Source organism: Vipera ursinii, assembly GCF_947247035.1.
Source record: "Vipera ursinii genome assembly, chromosome: 2".
NCBI classification, from domain to species: Eukaryota; Metazoa; Chordata; class Lepidosauria; order Squamata; family Viperidae; genus Vipera; species Vipera ursinii.
In genome coordinates this window covers 263,893,231-263,914,902 of record NC_139513.1, presented here as the reverse complement: position 1 = coordinate 263,914,902, position 21,672 = coordinate 263,893,231, and the positions used below count along the sequence as shown (strand labels likewise).

Here is a 21,672-nt window from a genome sequence, read left to right as displayed (position 1 = left end):
TAGAGGACTACCTGTATTTCCCTCTAGAAATAGTGCAATCTAACTTCCATAAGACAGTATTTCAGATTCCTATGTCTGCTTCATGTCTAGAAGATCATCTGTCTGAGTGGAAAACTTGTGCTTGTCTGGTGATCTTTAATCTCTGACTAAAGTTTAACTTATGTACAGCTAGTCTGATTCTCAGAATTAATGATAAGTTTCATTTAGTCTGGAATATGACCTTATTGGAAAAACTGCAGTCCTATCACTTTTCTACAAGGTTTATGCTGTCTGTGGACTACAGTCAACAAAGGTACTGTTAAAATAGCAAGTCCTGGACTTTAAACTTTGCAGCTGGCTAAATATCTTGGAACTGCCCAACCATTTTAGATCCCTATCTCAGATTCACTTCAACATCCTCCTCCTCCTTGCTCTGTTGAAAGGGACATTTACTGAGATTCTTTATTAGGAAATCTACTATTGTTGCTACTATTGCTACTATTGCCAGAACAGTTGGGTACGTCTTGCTTCACTATGAGTTTTACAGATATTCTATTAGAAAGTTTATTATGCCCTTTATAGGAAGACTTTCCAGATCATCCAGCTAAATTTTATACAGTGCATATGCAGGTGTACATAGCAAGGGAACATCAGGAAAGCTGGGGTGGGGCATTATTTGTTTACTTTGTTTCTTGTATTTATATACCATTGTAAATTAGGTTACAACTAACAGATTGCATTCATTCAGGGTAAACATATAAAGCACATTAATGATATTAGCTGGATGCATTAAAATGAAACAAAGAAACAAAGTACAAAAGAAAGAAAAATAATAACCAGAAAATAAAAGTGGTAGCTTTTCCTTAACCCTCAAATGCACTTTAGAACACTTCTGGGTTTTTTACCAGCTTTTAAAATGGGTCCCCAACCTGTGGGCCGCAGCCCGGTAGTGGACCGTGGCCTCCTGGCCACCGGGCCATGGGACAGGCAGGCCAGTGCATGCAGATGTACGCGCACATCCCCCAACGTGGTAGCGCCACAGCCGTAGGGTGCAAAAACAGGACACTGCTGTGGCGTGCAAAAACAGGACGCCACTGTGCTGCCCAAAAATAGGCCGCTGCAGGGCGCAAAAATGGGATGCTGCCACAGGCGCGAAAACGGGGCACTGCGCCGCAGAAGAACAGGGTAGGACTAGTGAGTATCATGGGTGCTAGCCCACCCCATTTGTGCCAGGCACATGTTCGTGGCCCCATGCGCACACGCACCCATTGTAATCCTTCCCCTTTCCTTTCCCTCCGGTCCGCCAACCGAGAAAAGTTGATGACCTCTGTTTTAAAAGGCTACTACCAGGGACGCTAACCTAGCCTCAGGAGAAAGGCTATTCCAAAATATAGGGTCTGCAGTCAAAAACTATTATTGGGTCTCTCCCTGCTCATTTGATAGAGCTAGAACATGGAAGGTCTGTCTGTCTGTCATTTATTTATCTTATCTGTCTGTCTGTCTGCAAGGACGTCCTTTTAATTTTACCATTTTGGCATTCCAGTTTTGTAATTCTTGAGGATATTCATGTGTTTTAATGAAACAATTCGCCTGCTTTTATTACTGTTTAATAATAAAAACCAAGCGACACATTGAACAAAAAGTCAGATTGGTTTGCTTAAGTGCTTGCTTAGAAACCAGGAGTCTATGAGTTCTAGTCGCTTCTTAGGCATGAAAGCTGGTTGGGTGACCTTGAGACAGTCATTCTCTCTCAGCCCAACTCCCTGACAGGATTGTTGTTATGGGGAAAAGAGGAGAAAGAGTATTGTGCTATTTATAAAAATAATAAAGACAGGATATAAATACTGTGCATACAGAAATACATCTCAAGTTATCCTCTTTATCCTTGGGTTTTCCTTCCTTTGATTTTTATTAGTATTAGTTGGATACAGCTGCAGCCCAGGCATAAGTAAGTATATTGGTTGTGGTTTCCTTGAACCACCATCATATTTAAAAACACTGGATTTTACTTTTTAAAATTGTACTTAAAAAAAGATTGTGCTATTTGTTGACCAGGATCGTGTCATTCTAATATTTATATTTCTGTACATTGTGATTTTAGGTTTCTGGGCTCAAGAAATAGGTAGAATGATTGGACTGCACCATCCACTCATACCTGTTCATCACCAATATATTGTTACTGGAACTATCCCTGAAGTGAAAGTCCTGAAAAAGGAATTGGCTGTTCTTCGTGATTTAGAAGGTTCATATTATTTAAGACAAGAAAGAGATGGGCTTTTATTAGGACCATATGAAAGTCAAGAAAAAATGAAACTGCAGAAATCTTGGGTGGAAGATGGTGTCCCACCAGGTAATTTTGCTTGGGAAAAATAAATTTCAATGGTACATGCTGGGTGCTCAGACTTGTTAATTGGATTTTCACGTTATACATAAATATATCTATGAAAACAAAAAGACTTTTTTTGCCAATCTTGCTTATGAATGTATGATAGTCATTGCTTCTTTGTAGTGTTCTTCCAAATTTATATTTATATCCAAATTTATATTTTTTGCTTACACGTCCAGTATTAATGTTTGAGCCTTATTGAGAACAGGACCGTGAGCTTGCTCTGTATAAAATAGAAAATATACTGAAGTGGGAAGACAATACATACAAAACTTATCAAACTTTTTTTTAAGGCTTTGGAAAGGAACTTTTTGAATCTGATTTAGATCGAATAATTGATCATGTCGAGGCTGCTATGGAAATGGTTCCCGTCCTGAGAGAAGCAGATATTATCAATGTAGTTGCAGGTCCTATAACATACTCTCCAGATATTCTGCCAATGGTGGGACCACATCAGAGCGTTCATAATTACTGGGTGGCCATTGGTTTTGGGTAAGTAAGCTGATTCTTTAAGGTTTTGGGGCATCAGTCATTACTAAAAAAAAGTTCATTGTTACTTTAATCTTCATTGCAAAAATAAAATAGGAATAAAATATAAATCACAGGTATCTGTGCCTGATTTTCCTTTTTCAGAAAAGGAGTTTGAAGACTTGCTACAGGTAATGATAGTAAATTGTGATTAGGACATTAAAAATTAAAAACCATCAAATTGAAATAGTATTCACTGAGAATTATTAAAGATCTCTGGTGTGTGATATTTGTTAAAAGACTATGCAATTATCCCTAATATCAGAGGACTTTGTTGTTGTTTTAAGTATACAACTATGTCTAACTCCTGACCACTTTATAGGCAAGTACTCTCCATGCTATCCTGTCAAGCACAACTTCTTTCAGTTGTTGGATCAGTTTTGATGTTATCAAGCCAGCATGTTCCTTGCTTGCCCTTCTTCTTGTTCCACTAACCATTTCTAGCATCATTGATTTCTTCAATGAATTTGCATGCATGACATGGCCAAATAAATCAGACATAGACTTATGATTTTAGTTTCTAGTGATGTGTCTAGTTTCATACAATTCAGCACCTCTTGCTCTGGCAGTCCATGGTAGTCATGTGAGTTGCTCTGGCAGTTCACACAATAAAGTAAGCTAGCACCACAGTTCAAAGGCGTTAATCAGAGGACTAAAAAGTTCTAAAAAATAATCCTTAATTTTGGAGTAATGATTTTAATATATTTAATTCCAAAAGATGACTTTATGTATGACATAAAGTTATATTTTGTAATTACAGCTAGCATTTTATGGTTGTAATTATTTTTTTAATGAATCTGTTCTTAATGAGAAAATTAATAGCCAGATAGTCACTTCAAAGCCAATCTTAGCATATAGTGGTTATAAAAAAATGGTAAAAAATATTTTCCAGGATGAATTGATTCCAGCCAAATTAAAGGTAGAAAGATTAATGATGTCAAATTTAATTAGTATTACATTTATACTAATTTGCAAATAATAGGGGGTGTGGTGGCTCAGTGGTTAAAGCCCGAGTTCAAGATCTGAGTGTTGTGCAATAGGATGAGCTCCTGTTACTTGCACCAGCTCCTGCCCACCTAGCAGTTCTGAAACATACAAATGTGAGTAAATAAATAGGTACCACTTCAGTGGGAAGGTAACAGTGTTCCGTGTACCTTGGTGTACAGTCATGCTGGTTACATGACCATGGAAATTTCTTAAAACAATGCTGGCTCCCTTGGCTAAGAAATGGAGATGAGCACTGCCCCTTAGAGCTGGACATGTATGGACAGGGGGAACCTTTAGCTTTACCTTTTTGCAATTATTATGTCAAATATTTTTCTTCTGTGATCTGAACAAAATTGTGAAATATTTCTGGTGACATTATCAAAGTTTCTGGATCTCAGAGATTTATCCCATGGTATTTGAATTTATATTCAGTAGGAGTCAATATTCAATATTCAAGTCAATATTCTTTCCTATTGATTTCATTAATAGTCTGTTCTTATTCTTGTTCACATTTATAACAAAATTAAAGTATCAATTATTGCAAGGCAATAATTCGCATCTTATAAAACTAATTTATTACTGGTATAAATTTTTAGCTATAAATAGGTATACCTAATGTGATTTGAACCTTATTTGTTGCTATTATTCTATTAAAATATAATTTTACATTATATTTTATGAATCAAAATAATTATCATTTTTTTATAATTCATTTACCGTTACAGAGCAGATCACTGACTTCCCCATTTTACAGGTGATCAGCTAAACAAAGAGATAGAAAGATAGTAAGTGAGAAGGGACTGTCCTGTGAAGATTGCTCCGTGAGAGATGTATTTCCTACACAGAGGGCATTTCTTTGGAGGAAGCTGCAGGTATCAGCTTGTTATATGTATGAAAGTGTCCATTTATCATGTGAACATCCAGTAGGAAAATGCAGTTAACTGCAGCTTCCTATGACATGAGCACATGGTATCATAGATACTTAATTTTGTATCACAAACTAAAACTAAACTAATGCTGTTTCCTATGCGGAAGTTTGACTTCTTTGTAGGAGATTTCATCCTGTGTCAAGTAGATCTGAATCAAGGCCTTATTTGGGAATTACACACAGATTTTCAGATCTAATCCTTCTACTGGAGCTGACTTCCTCTCCCTTGCTATGCCTTGCACTAATTAAATATCAGGGAGATAAAAAACAGAATTCCTGTAAAACAAGTAGAATGTGAGTTTACATAGCCTTTGTTGAAAATTTTAATGAAATGTATTACTGTAGTAAATTAAATATTTTCCCTCTTTCCTCTTCACTACCAGGTATGGAATTATTCATGCTGGTGGGATAGGAAAATATCTTAGTGACTGGATACTCAATGGAGAGCCTCCTTTTGATCTAATTGAATTAGATCCAAATAGGTATGGAAGGTGGACAACTACAAAATACACAGAAGCAAAAGCAAGAGAATCTTATGGTTTCAATAATATTGGTAAGACATTTGCTTATAATTTTCCATGTTATAAATAATATTGATACTTAAACATTCTTGTACTGAACTTTTTTATGGGAACAGGAATCAGTTATTTATTGCCATGTGGTTTTGGAATTCTCTAATGCTATACATAGACAACATTGTATACTACCTTCCTATTTATCCCCAGTGTTTAGTGTACTTTGTTTATGTAGGGAAAGCCTATGAAAGTGTTTATGGACTTGAGTGATGTAGTGTTGTTGAAAATGGGGTTCTGAATGTGATAAGAGCATTATACGATATAAATAAAGCATGATTGAGAATAAGTGGATTAGATCAACTGTGCAAGGTGTATGAATTTTAAAATTAAAATGAATGGAGAGAATGTGTGTAAGTTACAATAAATGGCATAAAATAGAGCATGTAGTAGGAAAATGGATGAAGAAATCTTAAGATATACAGATAGTATAGCAGGTGGCTGCACCTGTGCTGTGAGGAACCAATGTCTGTCTGTAATGGTTAGGTGTTGGCCTAGAAAGCAGGCGACTTTGAGTTCTAATCCCACCTTAGTTATGAAAAACCAGATGGGTGACTTTGGGCTGATCCCTCAATCAGCCCACCTCACAGGGTTGTTTTGGAGAAAACAGGAGGAGCAAGGAGTATTAGTATGTTTGCCACCTTGAGTTGTAAATGGGAAAAAAATGGTGGGATAAAAATCTTTTAAAATTTAAAACATTTAAAAATGTTTGCTATAATTGCTGTAAAATAAGTGTGAATTATTCATAGAGCACCCTTCTGACCACTTCTTACATGCTGGATGGTAAAAGAATGTAGACTAAATACAAAAATGAGTAGCCAGTACAAAAAGCTAACCTGAGATAGTTTGGTCATGTAGAAAGAATGAGTGAGAACCAAACTACAGATAAAATATATGAAAGAAGAGAGAATAAACCCATAGAAAGGAAAAACTGAAGGAAGTCTCCCCCAAAAGAAAGAGGTGAAAAGCTTAAAGGCAAAAGATAATGTATTAATTATTATACGGATGTGGTAAAGTGAAAATAGAAAAAGATATGGAATGATATATATACTGTCAATGGTGTTGCTTCTATCTACAGCTAGTCCTTGAGTTATGATGGCAATAGGGATCGGAATTTCTGTTGCTGTGTGATGCGGTTGTGAAGTGTGATGTCTGGTGACCACATTGTTTAGCAACAGCAATCCTTAAAATCCTGGTTGCCATTATTAATTGAATCCCACCAGTCGTTATCTAAGGACCCAGTCTGATCCAAACCACTCCTGACTTGGTCTCTCCTAGCCCCAGCTTTGCTAGGTAAGCATCTGCCTCCTTGTAAACTCTTCCCACCTGCTGATTTCCCTTCCCATCTCTGCCCTTTGGCCATCTTACATTCTGTTCATCCTGCCAGCTCTACCAGCCTGCTGCCCTGCCACCCCCAGTTGTCCTTTGCCATCTTTTCCTCCTGCTGCTGATGAGGTGTGCCCAGTGTGGCCCTTCATGAAGCAGCTGCTGGCCATGACAGGTCTTCTCCCTGAAGCTGTGCCCAGATCATACACGGCCTTGTCCAAATTGCATGTGACCTTCTCATGAGGTTTTGGAAACAAAGCTTTTGTTTGTACAGTATATGTGATACAATTTATTGTTTTTCATGTTGCTTGATTTAATGTGCTTTTTTCCTAATTTTGCAGTTGGGTTTCCTAAAGAAGAAAGATTTGCTGGGAGACCTACAGAAAGAGTCAGTGGGCTTTATGAAAACCTTAAGTCTAAATGCTCCATGGGATTCCATGCAGGCTGGGAACAACCTCATTGGTTTTACAAACATGGTGATGCAACTGGATACAAGTAAATGAAAGTTAAATATTTGTGCTAATTTATCTTTAAGAATTTAATAGAAATATATTGTCCATTTGGCCAGGTAGTTTTTTTTGTATATAAAGTAAATATTAGATTTCATGTGGACCTTGATGTAAGCGACTTCAGATGCAGTAGACAAAATTTGGCCCTATAACATTTTACTAACATAACATAAAATAACATAATCCTATTCCAATTTTGCACATGAATAAAATGAGTAAAATATGTATGCATAAAATCCCATATTTAATGGACAATGTGATTTAATGGACACTCCTGTCCTATTCATTCATTAAACTAAGTTTTACTGTATTTTATAGCAATAGCACTTAGAGTTATATACCGCTTCACAGTGCTTTATAGCCCCCTCGAAGAGATTTACAAAGTCAACATATTTCCCCCAACAATCTGGGTCCCCTAGTTATTAATTTTATATTCAAAAACTAGTCATGTTTATAAATTAAGTATGTTCCTCTAAAATGTTCAGAATAGCCTAAATGATTTCCCTCCTCATTTTATCTTTATTGTAATCTTAAGAAATAGGACTAAGAATAATTGATCCATCAGTTTTCACTGTATATCTAGCATATATATATATGGACTCCTTGTTTCTCTTTAAAATATGAAAAGTGCCTTTAAGAGCATATTATTCCTGTATTATATCCCATCTTTTGTTTGAAACAAATCAAATATTTTGCTTTAAGTTTAAAATATATTTTATTTGATCTCTATTACCCATTGTAATGCAATGCTAGCTATGTTTGAAAAGTAATTAGTACATTAATCAAGACACTTGACATTTATTTTTAAAGAAAAACAATGCCAAAATGATATTTTTGAATAAGTTGCTTTATGCTAATTTACAAACAGTCATTTTCAGTCATTGAAATATTGTATTTCCAGGCCTAGTTTTCGACGCACAAACTGGTTTGAACCTGTAAGGCGGGAATATCAACAAGTGACGGAAAAAGTGGGTGTGATTGACCTTACTCCTTTTGGCAAGTTTAGCATCAAAGGCAGTGATTCAGTTAAACTTTTGGATCGTCTGTTTGCAAATGTGGTCCCAAAGGTAAATAATGTAACAATAATAAGTAGTCCACTGTTAATTCCATTCATTGATCACTTTGTACCCAGAGGTGTTGAATCAATAATCCCAACTAGATAAATATAACATCATCCATCTGGAGTGACAGGGACCATGAAAGTCACTTTACCTCATGTCACACTGCCTTCCCTACTGTATTGACATTTTCCACCACATTTCTTAATTGCCACTAGCTTCCTTCTTTTAAATAAGAGGGCACAGTTGAATACAAAATGATTTAGAATTGGCTTCCCCATGCATTTTAAGACGCCAATGATAATAATACTTTCTGTAGATTGGTTCTTGGGTGGTAAAATAACAGGGTCATAATCTCCCTGTTATTTAGATGCAGTTAGCCTATTTCTGGGTTCCTCTCATTTCCACATTAGGGCAAGTACATCTTGAATTTAGTCTGTTTATTATGGAATGGAGTAGTGATTGCATGGATCATATCTGTATTAATGAGATAGTCAATGCATATACAGTAGGTATCATGTAAATAATGCTTCCAATATCTAGATGTTTAATCCATTCCAACATAAACAGACTGATGTAGACTTAATCCTGTTAGTTGTGAGGAAGAAAAGCAGAGCAAGCTGTTTATTTACCTACTTAATCTATGTATTTATTTAGCAGATTCATATACCTGGCCACCTCACAAAACATGACTCTGGGCAGATTAGAAAGATAACAATTAATACCACAAGACACTCAAACATAAATAAAAAGAAAACACAAAATTATTGTAATTGTTATCTTCTAAAAAAAAACAACCAGTGAATTGCCAAAGAGTGCAAGGTCAAGGGAAGAGTTCACAGATTTGCCTGAATAAATGTTTTCCAATTGATTCTGGATACATAATGTTTCTATTAGGGAAAAAAAGAGAAGAACATATAAAGTCAGCAGCAGAAGAAGTCTACTTAATTCAGTAATTAGAGTGGAATGGAATGGAATGGAATGGAATAGAATAGAATAGAATAGAATAGAATAGAATAGAATAGAATAGAATAGAATAGAATAGAATAGAATAGAATAGAATAGAATAGGTAGGGACCTTGGAGGTCTTCTAGTCCAGGCCCCTGTTCAAGAAGGAGAACCTATACCATCTCAGACAAGTGACTGTTTAGCCCAGGGGTAGGCAACCTCGGCTCTTTTATGACTCATGGACTTCAACTCCCAGAATTCCTGAGTCAGCATAACCGTAGTTGCCTACCCCTCGGCTAGCCTCTTCTTAAAAATCTCCAGTGATGGAGCACCCACGATTTCTGGAGGAAAACTGTTCCACAGGTTAATTGTCCTCATTGTGAGGAAATTTCTCCTTAATTCCAGGTTGCTTCTCTCTTTGATCAATTTCCAACCATTGTTTCTCGTCCTTCCCTCTGATGCTTTGGTGAATAACGTGACCCCCTCTTCTTTGTGGCAGCCCCTCAAATACTGGAATACTGCTATCATGTCTTGCCTATTTCTTCTTTTCTTTAGACTAGCCAAACCCAGGTCCCACAGCCATTCTCTATATGTTGTAGTCTCCAGGCCTTTGATCACCTTAGTTGCTCTTCTCTGGATTTTTTCCAAACTCTCAACATCTTTTTTGTGATATGGTGACCAAAATTGGCTGCAGTATTCCAGGTGTGGTCTTACTAGGGTTTTATAAAGCAGTAATAATACTTCACATGATCTTGATTCTATGCCTATTTATACAACCCAGGATTGTGTTAGCTTTTTCGGTTGCTGCTGCACATTGCTGGCTCATAGTCAAGTAATCGTCCACTAGGACTCCAAGTCCCTCTCACAGTTACTATTTTTGAGCCAATCTGTACTTGTATCTTTGATTTTTCCTGCCTAAATGTAAAACTTTGCATTTCTCCACATTGAAACTCATTTTGTTAGAGAGGGCCCATTGTTCAAGTTTGTCAAGATCTTTTTGGATCCTGAGTTTGTATTCTGGGGTGTTGGCTACTCCTGTCAGTTTGGTGTCATCTGCAAATCTGATGAGTTCCCCTTCAATTCCCTCATCTAAGTCATTAATGAAGATATTGAAGAGGACTGGGCCTAAGACGGAACCTTGTGGTACCCCTCTGCTTACTTCTCTCCATGTGGATGTAGTGCCACTGAGGACTACTCATTGAGTACGGTTTGCCAGCCAGCTACAGATCCATCTGGTGGTGATGTTGTCTATTCCACCTTTTTCTAGCTTACCAAGGAGAAATCAAAGTATACTATGTCCACAGCATTTCGCTGGTCTACTACTATTTGTGTGCTATGCTATAAAAATTTAATTTGCATTATTATAAGCTACTGTATACGGTAATTGATTTTAACTTACAGTTTTGACTTTCTTTCTACATAGATGGGTTTCACAAATATAAGTCATATGTTAACCTTCAAAGGCAAAGTCTATGCTGAACTTACAGTCTCACATCTGAATCCAGGGGAATTTTTATTAATTACTGGTTCTGGATCAGAGCTTCATGACTTAAGGTCAGCGTAAATTTTAAATTCTGAAGTTTTAAAGTAACCTGTGGTCCGAGGAATGTGGAATGAACTGCAGTTCAGAATAATAAAAAAGGCTGTAAAAAACTTGAAATAATAATAGGTTTTATCAGAGATAAATTCATGACTGATTGAGTATATAGGTGTACTTTATATAGAGTAAAATCTTGGGAGCAATTTGTTCATAAGGTTTCATAAACTGCAGAAGTCTTGTTCACTAATGTGTGAAAAGGTTGAGTGTGGATATACGTATATTGCACTTGTTTGTGGCATATTTGTGGTAAATATGTTGAATGAGTACAATAAGAAGTAATTTTAATGGGCTGTCCATTGATGAAATGTTAGCAATGGAAAATTCTGTAATAGCCTCAGTTAAGTCATAGGTTTAAAAAAAAACCTTATGGGCATAGTTTTTGCTTGTTTTTTCAACCTTTCCTTCCTTATGGCATAAAGAAAGTAATGGGTGTGTTAATCTTATCCAAGAAGTCTAAGGAATCTTTTTTTCTGGAAGTGATTGCTGGAGTTGTACCATGCTTTAGATTCACCAATCATCATACCCCTTGATCTACTGACTAGGTATGGTTGAAAAGACAACAAGCGAGGCCCTGGGCTAACATGCTATGTATCTCTGTAGTTAGCCAGGAATTGCTTCTCCAAACTGCCTCAGAAGCAGATACAAATTCTGTCCGGTCCTGTCCTATGAATTCTCACAACTAGAATCTTCCAGCCTGGCTGCCAGTTAGGACAGAATTTTTTTTAAAAAAAAACTAGTAGTAAACAAAACAAAACAAAGACAGGTAACACAGAAGGAGGAGACTGCATTATTTCTGAGCTTTTTAGCACCATCTATCCCAATGACTCTTTGGTAATTCTAAAAGAATGGATGTCTGTCAAAATTAACTTTCTATAGAATTTCTAGTCCTATAATATTTTAAATATTATTTTGTTCTGATCTAATAAATCTATTTTATACGCAGATGGATTGAAGAAGAGGCATTTAGAGGACAATACAATGTTGACATCAAAAATGTTACAGATGAAATTGGAGTATTGGGTGTAGCAGGTCCATATGCACGGAAAGTTCTCCAGAAATTAACTTCTGAAGATCTTACTGATGCTGCATTTAGTTTTCTACAGTCCAAGCATTTAAGCATTGGTAACATTCATGTAACTGCAATTAGAATTTCTTATACGGGTAAGTGAAAGGAAATTATTATTAGTCTCATAAATAAACTAGTTGATTTTTCTAAAAATGTAAAGTGATATCAAATAGACTAGCTATAAAAAAAGATCATTCTAAATTTCTTTTCAGATTAAAGTTTGATGGCTATATTTAATCCTAGTTAAAATCTATATTACTCTTGATATATTATAGGTGAATTAGGATGGGAATTGTACCACAAACGAGAAGATACTGCAGCTTTATATTCTACAATCATGGAGGCTGGATGTGAAGAAGGAATTGACAACTTTGGAACATACGCAATGAATACATTACGGCTAGAAAAGGCTTTTCGTGCCTGGGGAGCAGAGGTTGGAAACCATGTCTTTGATGTGTGTGTATGTAGTGGTGGGATTCAAATACCTGAACAACTGGTTCTCTGCATGGCCGCTGCTTCTGGAAGTCCATTCTGGGCCTGGGTCTCCAAGGCCCAGAATGGACTTCCAGAACCGGCGTCCCTGCACTTCCAGTGGGCCGTTCTAGGACTGGGAAGCCTCGCCCAGGCCTCTGATGCACAGAACGGACTTCCGGAAGTGGCATCTATGCACTTCTGGCAGTCCATTCTGGGCCTTGTGAAAAAGAGCTAGGGCTTCAGTCGGTTCTCCAAAGTCAACAAACTATTAGCTACCGGTTCTACTGAACCGGTATGAACCGGCTGAATCCTACCACTGTGTGTATGTATGTGCATGTAAGTGTGTGTGTGCATGTGCGCATGCATATGGTCATGCCATTCTTGTTTGTAAAAGTGCTGACCTAGATACTAGGAATGTTCTAGGCCTCCCTTAGGCATGAAAGCTGGCTGGATGACTGGGCCAGTTTTCTCAGCCCAACCCACCTCAAAGGGATGTTTTTGTGGAAAAAACAGGAGGCAGGAGTATGGTAGGTATGCTGGAGTAACAATTATTACTCATAGAGAAATAATTAAAAACAAACATATTTAAATTAAATTGAAGAAAATATTTCCTCATACATATACACACCATCCTCCCTCTTCCTCACACACATGCACAAACATACTGCAGCTAATAAAAAAAATCAAGGGGAAGGCACAAATAATAAAACCTAAATTTAAATCTTTCTCCCTAAACCCCGCAAAGAGCAAAGATACATAAAAAGAGAATCATATGAAATCTTTCTCCAGTGTGTGCTTTTGTGTGAATTGCAACAGCTATCAATTCAAAGATTGGTTGCCAAGTTTTGGCATATTTTCAACCATCATAAATTCCAATGGTTGCTGCATAAGGCAGTAAGCAAGGACTACCAGTACATATTAGTGTTGGTGATTGGTGCTCTCTTTTTAAAGAAATTACAGACCACAATTTTCAAAAATCAAGCAGAATTAAACAAGCATTTCAGTGCTGCTTACCATTTAACAAAATGAAGTTCCAAAAATTTGTGAAACAAAATGAGGATTGAAATCTAGGAAAAGTAGATCAAATGTAGTCATCAGATACAGTGTGGGTACTCCATTCGCTCCAAATTACGTTTACGTTTTATTTAATTTATATACCGCCCTTCTCCCTGGGGACTCAGGGCGGTTCACAGGGCATATAAATAAAAATACAATACTATACAAAAGTTAAAACAGAGATTAAATCAATGCCCAATTAAAAAACAATAATACAATCTAAAATAACAATTTAAAACCCAGCTCCCCCATCAGGCCAGACCGGCCAATTCAAACAAATGGGTCTTCAGACCACGACGGAAAGTTCGGAGGTCCGATGCCGTCCGGAGCTCCACCGGCAGTTGGTTCCACAAAGCCGGGGCACCCACAGAGAAGGCTCTCCCCCTGGGGGCCGCCAGTCGGCATTCCCTGACCGGAGGCACCCTGAGGAGGCCCTCTCTGTGGGAACGCACAGGGCGGAGGGGAGTTGAAGCCGGCAGCAGGTGGTCCCCGAGGTACCCCGGACCCATGCCATGTAGGGACTTAAAGATCATAACCAAAACCTTGAACCTCACCCGGAAGACAACTGGTAACCAATGCAGCTCGCGGAGCAAAGGTGTAACATGGGAGTACCGGGAAACTCCCAAGACAACTCTCGCGGCCGCATTCTGTACCAGTTGGAGCCTCCGAGTGGTCTTCAAGGGAAGCCCCATGTAGAGAGCATTACAGTAGTCAAGGCGAGAGGTCACGAGCGCATGAGTGACCGTGCACAGGGCATCCCGGTCCAGATAGGGCCGCAACTGGCGCACCAGGCGAACCTGGGCAAAAGCCCCCCTAGTCACGGCCACTACATGATCTTCTAGGGTAAGCCGTGAATCTAGGAGGACTCCCAAGTTGCGAGCCCTATCCACGGGGGGTAAGAGCTCACCCCCCATAGAAAGAGATGGAACATTTTGAATGTCCCGGGATGCCGGAATGCACAGCCACTCAGTCTTGTCAGGGTTGAGCTGAAGTCTGTTCCTCCCCATCCAGACCCGAACCGCCTCCAGGCAACGGGACATCACAGCGAGGGCATCACTGGGGTGGTTTGGGGTCGAAAAGAAAAGTTGGGTATCATCGGCATATTGATGATACCCAACTCCAAAACCACGAATGATCTCACCCAGCGGTTTCATGTAGATGTTGAACAGGAGAGGCGAGAGAACCGACCCCTGAGGAACTCCACAAACGAGAGACCTAGGGGCCGATCTCTGCCCCCCTGCCAACACCGACTGCGAACGTCCCAGGAGATAGGAGGAGAACCACTGAAGAACCGTGCCTCCCACTCCCAATCCCCTGAGACGCCGCAGCAAGATACCATGGTCGATGGTATCGAAAGCCGCCGAGAGGTCTAATAGGACTAGGACAGAGGAATATCCCCTGTCTCGAGCCCTCCAGAGATCATTCACCAGAGCGACCAATGCCGTCTCCGTGCTGTACCCGGGCCTGAAACCCGATTGGTAGGGGTCCAGATAATCCGCTTCATCCAGGACCAGAGGGAGCTGATGCGCCACCACACTCTCAACAACCTTCGCAAGAAAGCGAAGGTTGGAGACTGGACGAAAGTTGTTCAATACAGCTGGGTCCAAGGCAGGCTTCTTGAGGAGAGGTCTCACCACCGCCTCCTTCAAGACGGTGGGGAAATAACCCTCACTCAAAGAAGCAGATATAACCGCCTGGAGCCAGCCTCGTGTCCTCTCCCTAGCTGCATAAACCAGCCAGGAAGGGCACGGATCCAACAAACATGTGGAGGAGCTCAGCCTCCCCATAATCCTGTCCACTTCATCAGGGGTCACAGAATCAAACTCTTCCCAGATAACATTGACAAGACCGTCCGTGTCCTGATCGCCTGACTCTGCCCAGCTGGAGTCCAAACCGGTCCGAATCCGAGCGATTTTATCCGACAGATGTTGACTAAATTCCTCAGCACGACCCTGCAAGGGATCCTCCCTCACCTCCTGATTAAGGAGCGAGCGAGTCACCCTAAACAGGGCGGCCGGGCGATTATCTGCGGACGCAATGAGGGTAGAGAAGTAATTACACCTCGCCACCCTCATCGCTGCGAGATAAGACCTAATATAGGTTCTTAACCGCAACCGGTCGGGTTCGGATCGGCTCGACCTCCAACAGCTCTCTAGGCCCCGTTTCCGACGCTTCATCTCCCGGAGCTCCGCGGAGAACCATGGAGCTCGCTGGGATCTGCGCCGGGTCAGGGGCCGCAAGGGTACAACCTGGTCAAGTGCCTCAGTGGCTGCCCTTTCCCAGGTTTCCACTAAGGCATCCGCCGAGCTGTGAGCAATGGAGGCAGGTGGGGACCCCAGCGCCGCTTGGAATCTATCAGGATCCATTAAGCGTCTGGGGCGGTACCATCTAATTGGTTCCGTATCCCCACGGCGGGGGGTGGCAAAACGGAAGACCATCCGCAGGAGATGATGATCGGTCCATGACAGGGGCATAATAAATGGAGAGCCCCCACCAAGATCATCCAACCACCGTCTAGATAAAAAAATCAGGTCAAGAGTGTGGCCTCCCTCATGAGTTGGTTCAGAAATTACTTGCGTCAGGTCCATGGCCGTCATGGAAGCCATGAACTCCCAAGCTAGCTCAGATGAGCCTCCCAGGGATGGTAGATTGAAGTCTCCCAAAACTATAAGTTTGGGAAACTCAACCACCAACCCTGAGAGGATATCAAGCAGCTCGGGCAGGGCTGCCGCTGCACGACTAGGCGAAATGTACGTCAGCAGCAAACCCAACTGCGCCCCCGAACCAAATCTCACAAAGAGAGACTCACACCCGACTATCTGAGAAACGGTGGTCTCCCGCGGACATAAGGTCTCCCTAATAATAACCGCCACTCCCCCACCCCTACCTTTCTCCTTTAATTTTATATAATTGCACAGCACTATTTCTATAAAGCATACATTTTCAAGTATGTTTTTTAACTGCATACCAACTGAATGGGTTGTGCAAGTTGTTTGGATTTGAAGGACAATCACAGCACATCGGTCAGTAAATTCTTATAGAGGCTGTGTCTTTGCACACATGCAGCATAATCCCTTGTGTGTGTGCGTGCACCTGTGCACATACACTAAGGAGATATTGCATGTATAATGTACATGCATATGCACACATACTCAGAATTACTTTTTCCTCTTTAACCCATTGTTACATAACTTAATACATATAAAAGTACTTCTGCAACCCATGAAACGTTCTTCTATAAGATGGTACATTTTTGGCTTCATAAGCAAATAGCACTTCTGATTAGGAATGAAATTGTTGTTCAGCAAGTCACTGAAAGGCACAACGAGTACACCATGTGTTTGTGCATGGCTTTCATTGACTACAAAAAGGCGTTTGACTCAGTATTCCAACAAGTAATAATTAAGGCATTGCTCACCCAAGGAGTAGGCACTGCTTACATAAACTTACTATAATCAATATATGAAAAAAGAATGGCATAATTTGCCTTAAAGATCTTAAAGTGGAAATCAACATAGAACGAGGTATACGACAATATCACCTATCCTTTTCTCAGCCTGCCTTGAAGAAGTATTTCACAAACTAGAGTGGGAAAAAGATGGACTAAAAATCAGTGGCACCTATTTAAATCACTTAAGATTTGGTTTTGTTCTCACAAGACCCAGAAGAGCTACAAGAGACACATAAGAGCTGCACAAAGCAGGAGAACCATTTGGCTTGAAAATAAACCTGAAAAAGAGCCAGGTTATGTTTCATAAATTCAACAAAGAAAGGAAAAAAATATATCTGGAGAAGAACTAGATGCAGTAGACCACTTTGTATACTTTGGCCAACAGATCTTAATGGAAGGTGAAATTAAACGTTGTGTTAACTGTGGTTGGCAGGCATTCGGCAAGCTAAGCATAATTTTCAAGAACAACCTCTCCCTATGCCTGAAAAGTTTTCCATCAGTGTGTGCCTACCTGCTCTAACATATGCCAGTGAAACATGAACACTAACCTCACAATCAATACAAAAGCTACGAGTGGTGCAAAGAGCCATGGAAAGACATGCTCAGCATTACAAGACAAAATAGATGCACGTGTTAGAGAACAAACAATAGTATACAATATCATCAAGAGAGTAAAAGAACTGAAATGGAAATGGCCTGGTTTCACAGCAAGAAGAACTGATGGCAGGTGGACCAAGGCAGTCATAGTATGGATCTCACTTGATAAAAAGCATCCATGAAAGAGACCTAAAACAAGATGGATCATCTGCAAATATTGCAGGTCCAATTGGCAAAAGAAAGCTCAGGACCGTATTGATTGGAAACATACGGCAGATGCATGTTCATCCTGCAGTGGATAGACAATGGCTTAAATGATGATGATGACATACACACACATATTCATCAGGTACAATGTGGGTACTCCATTTGCTGTGAACTGCACTATTTTTCTATTTTATATTACTTTATTTTAGCCTAAAATAAAATAATCAGTCTAGCTAATTAGTGGCTGTGAGCCTTCTACTGAGTAACCAGTCACTGAATAGGAATTCTCCAGGGTCTGGAGAGCCAAGATGCCACTTAGAACATCAGAAATCCAGACAGAATTTGTAACATATTTGTCTAATGCTGTAGTCATACATGTATAATATTTAGATTTAATCACTAGCATCTCTAGCTAAACCTACAGAAAAGTTCCTTTTTAAAGCCCTAGGAAGAGCTGCTTTTCACATAGAAATAACTTTCATTGGTCTGATTGAGTAAAGGTAATTTTATGGGTTTCCTGATTTGTCTTGCTTTAAAATATGTGCTTTTATCATTATGAATCACAGCTCGTTTATCATTTTGCACTGTTGATTTTGCAGTGGATGCTGAAACTTACATTTTATTTTTAATGGGAATAGTATAAGATTACTATACAAATTTTATTAAGAACTATGCTAATTTAATAAAATAAACATTTTATTAATGTAAAATATAGGTTTCATTTGCTGGACATCAAAAGAAATGAGCAAAAATATGCCACCTAGTGGTTTTTTATTGCAACTTTTATTTTTAACAGATGAATTGCGACACTAATCCTCTGGAAGCTGGACTGCAATATTTCATCAAATTAAATAAGGTGGGTTTAATTTTTTTCTACTATACTTTAATTACTTATTCTTTCCTCCTTTGTTTGCAAATAGTTGTTATATTTGAATCTGCAAAACAACACCAGATAATTACACACTTCAGCAGTAGTGTACCTTGGTGTATGTAGCAGTGTTTCTTCCTTGTCTCATTTCCCAGTCCATGTTGCTATTTTAGTAGATAACTCAAACTATAATGTGATCTACTAATTAATTTCATTTTTAGCACTTTCCAAGTAATTTGGGGATCAGAGCAGTTTCCTTTAAACAATTCAAACTTAGCTGAAATAAGAAGTTCCAATACAAAATTGCACACAGCTGTTTTACTACAGATTAATTATGCATAATTATAATGATTTATGCATAATTATCAGACTATTAATATGGTGGTCAAATCAGGAAATGTGGCTTGTTGGATTTTTTTTACAATTTGCAAACATTTTTATTTAAAAAGGTAAAGGTAAAGGTTCCCCCGCACATGCGTGCTAGTCGTTTCCAACTCTAGGGGCCGGTGCTCATCTCCGTTTAGTTAGTACTATTAAACTAGAACTTTAATCGCTATGTGAGATGCGATTAAAACTTACAGTACCAGACTTTCTGTTGTGTTCAAGTTAAAAGTTCACAGTTTTACCATAAAAGCTGGGATAATCTTCTCCCTAGCATTTCTCATTTTTAAATTATCTCTCCTTTTTGTGTGTGTGTGTGTGTGCGTGCATGTATACATATAGACATACATTTACACTTGTACATCCATGTTATCTAGGAAATATCCCAGCAAAGCAATATTAGGGGAATTGAATGAAGTTCAGCTTATCTGGAAGTGATCAGTTTGGAGAATGTTATTTTATAAATAATATTGGTCAGAACTTTCTTCTTACATACTTAGAATGTTTAGTATGATGATAGAAGCTTTGGATTCCTATCCCATTGAATATGAATTGGGCTCATTTTTAATGCAATTAATATTTGTCCTAGTTCAGTATTCTATACAAGTAATGAAACCATTTCTGAGAGATAATTTCCTAATGCAAAGTTGGGCTTTCTAAATATTTTACTTTATTCAATGATAAGTGCATTTGCAGAAGTGTGCATATTCTAAGCCTTAAAAGAAAAGAAAAAACTTGTAAAGAAAAAATTGGGGAGAATTAATTGGATTCAAAGACTTGAAATATGGACTTAGTATTTTGCTTTGCCAGCCAGAATTCAGATTCCAGTTGTTAAAGTTAAGAACTTTTCTTTTAAATATAAAGCAATACTCTCTCATAAAATATAAGCTAATTATAAATTTAATAAAAAGAGAAATAACATAGAGCAAATAGAAAAATATTCCAATATGGTAGCAAAATATTAAATCTTTAAACAAATCTTTACCACTTATATAGAACAAATTACAAGAAAGGTTTCAGAGGTTTTGCAATATTCTTCATTTATTATTTTAAAGAATCCAAAATGGTACTGATTGCATGACCTCTAAATCTGTTCTGACACAGGGCCCTCTCATACTCATACTCAGGGCTTTTTTTCTCATAGAACGCCCAGAACGGAGTTCCAGCACCTTTTTTGGATGGAACCTTGTAGGGTAGGCAAGGCGGGTTGTACGACATGTGTGAGTTCCGGCACCTTTTTCTTTTACAAAAAAAGCACTGCTCATACTGATGTACTTTCTTCCATCCTTGGGGCAGAGGAAAGACTGCAAACTGAAATCTATACATTTCTATACCTGGAGAGCTTGCGCGTGTACACACACACACACACACACACACCGCTTTTTATTTCCTTTTTCTCCTGTTGCTTTTTGGCTTTCTGACTGAATTCAGAGACTTACATCACAGTAGAAATAGATGCTGTTCTGGCACTGTAGACCTCCTGAATGATAATGTGTAGTCCAATTACTAATTCAGAGAGAACAATAATACAGGAATCAAATGGCATCTGGTAGCAGAAAAGTAAAGTGCTGAAATCCATGGAAGTGCCCCATGGACGGGGAGAACAAACAGGAAAGAATAAGTGTGCTGAGCGAAACTTACTCCAGAGCCAGGGAGTGATGGTAATGGGACAGAATGTTAGAAAGAATCATAGCTATAGATGGTCCTTTAATTACAAGAGCCATTGGGACTGGAACGTCCATTACTAAGCAATGCGATGTTAAATGAAATACAACATCATGTGATCACATTGCTTAATGACAGCAACCTAGCACTCCCTGTTGCCATCCATAACTGAATCCCACCCCAATCCAAGTCACACCTGGCTTGATCTTTGCCAGGCCCAAGCCTCAGTAAGGTAATGGGCTGCCTCCTCTTCAGTTCTTGCCACCCAGTCTCTGCAAGGAGGCATGGCCTAGCTAAGACTGCTGAAAGTCTCTGGCCCTGTGTCAGGGCCACTGAGGAGTGCTGGTATACAGGTTGTGTAGTGGGTCCGACACAAGGAAGAGACACCAGCCAGAGTACATGTTCAGCTCTTTATTGGAAGGGGGTAGCGTACTGAGGGATGAGGGTTACCTGGCCTCCTTAAATACCTAGCCAGGTAGGCGAACAGCCAATGGGGTTGGCCCTAGGTTTCCCGCTGAAACTAGGTTTCCCGCCACAACCGTTCAGGCCAACGCCCCCTGGTGGCTGTTGCTATGCAGGTGCCTGCATACATAACACAGAGCAGTCAAAAGAGCAGAGATGGGAGATGAAATAGGCAGCGGGGAAGTTGAAGTGCCCTTCATAAGTGAGGGGCGGATGTGACGTGCCTGAATTTTGAAATCATGACCAAAGGAGCACTTCAGTGACTGTAACTTCAGGACCGGACATAAGTACCATGAATTCATCACCTCCATTACTTCAAATGATTACTGAATGACTGTGTAATGTGTACTGTATGTGGGAATGACCTTGAGGGACAAGGGAAAGATATACTACTTAGGAAACAAGAGAGGGAGAAACCTGAGTCAGAGAAAGAAATTTTGGAAGGACCCAACTTAATTGATCACACTGTAAAAAGAGATGGCAGGATATTTGTACTTTTAGACTTGCAAGATTCTGTTAATATAGCCTTATAATGGAATAGAATTAGCTCATTCTGTCAGGTTTACTGAAAGGATTGACAGAATGGTGGTAACTCGAGGACTCCCTACCTGTTTGGGAAGAAGC

General features: G+C 39.2%; 2 protein-coding genes across 2 annotated transcripts in view; one reads left to right on the top strand and one right to left on the bottom strand.

Moving 5' to 3' along the window:
• The window catches only part of SCAMP1 (secretory carrier membrane protein 1), a 319,758-nt gene that overhangs the window by 62,197 nt on the left and 235,889 nt on the right, over positions 1–21,672 (bottom strand). The window lies entirely within an intron of this gene.
• DMGDH (dimethylglycine dehydrogenase) overlaps positions 1–21,672 on the top strand; it is a gene marked incomplete at its 3' end in the record, with an annotated part of 45,724 nt that overhangs the window by 18,050 nt on the left and 6,002 nt on the right. The window contains exons 6-14 of the mRNA XM_083351502.1: positions 2,081–2,329; positions 2,659–2,857; positions 5,192–5,361; positions 7,048–7,201; positions 8,117–8,282; positions 10,645–10,775; positions 11,765–11,982; positions 12,163–12,320; positions 18,469–18,528. Of these exons, the coding sequence (XP_083207628.1) occupies positions 2,081–2,329; positions 2,659–2,857; positions 5,192–5,361; positions 7,048–7,201; positions 8,117–8,282; positions 10,645–10,775; positions 11,765–11,982; positions 12,163–12,320; positions 18,469–18,528 (1,505 nt within the window). The remainder of the gene's footprint in view (positions 1–2,080; positions 2,330–2,658; positions 2,858–5,191; positions 5,362–7,047; positions 7,202–8,116; positions 8,283–10,644; positions 10,776–11,764; positions 11,983–12,162; positions 12,321–18,468; positions 18,529–21,672) is intronic.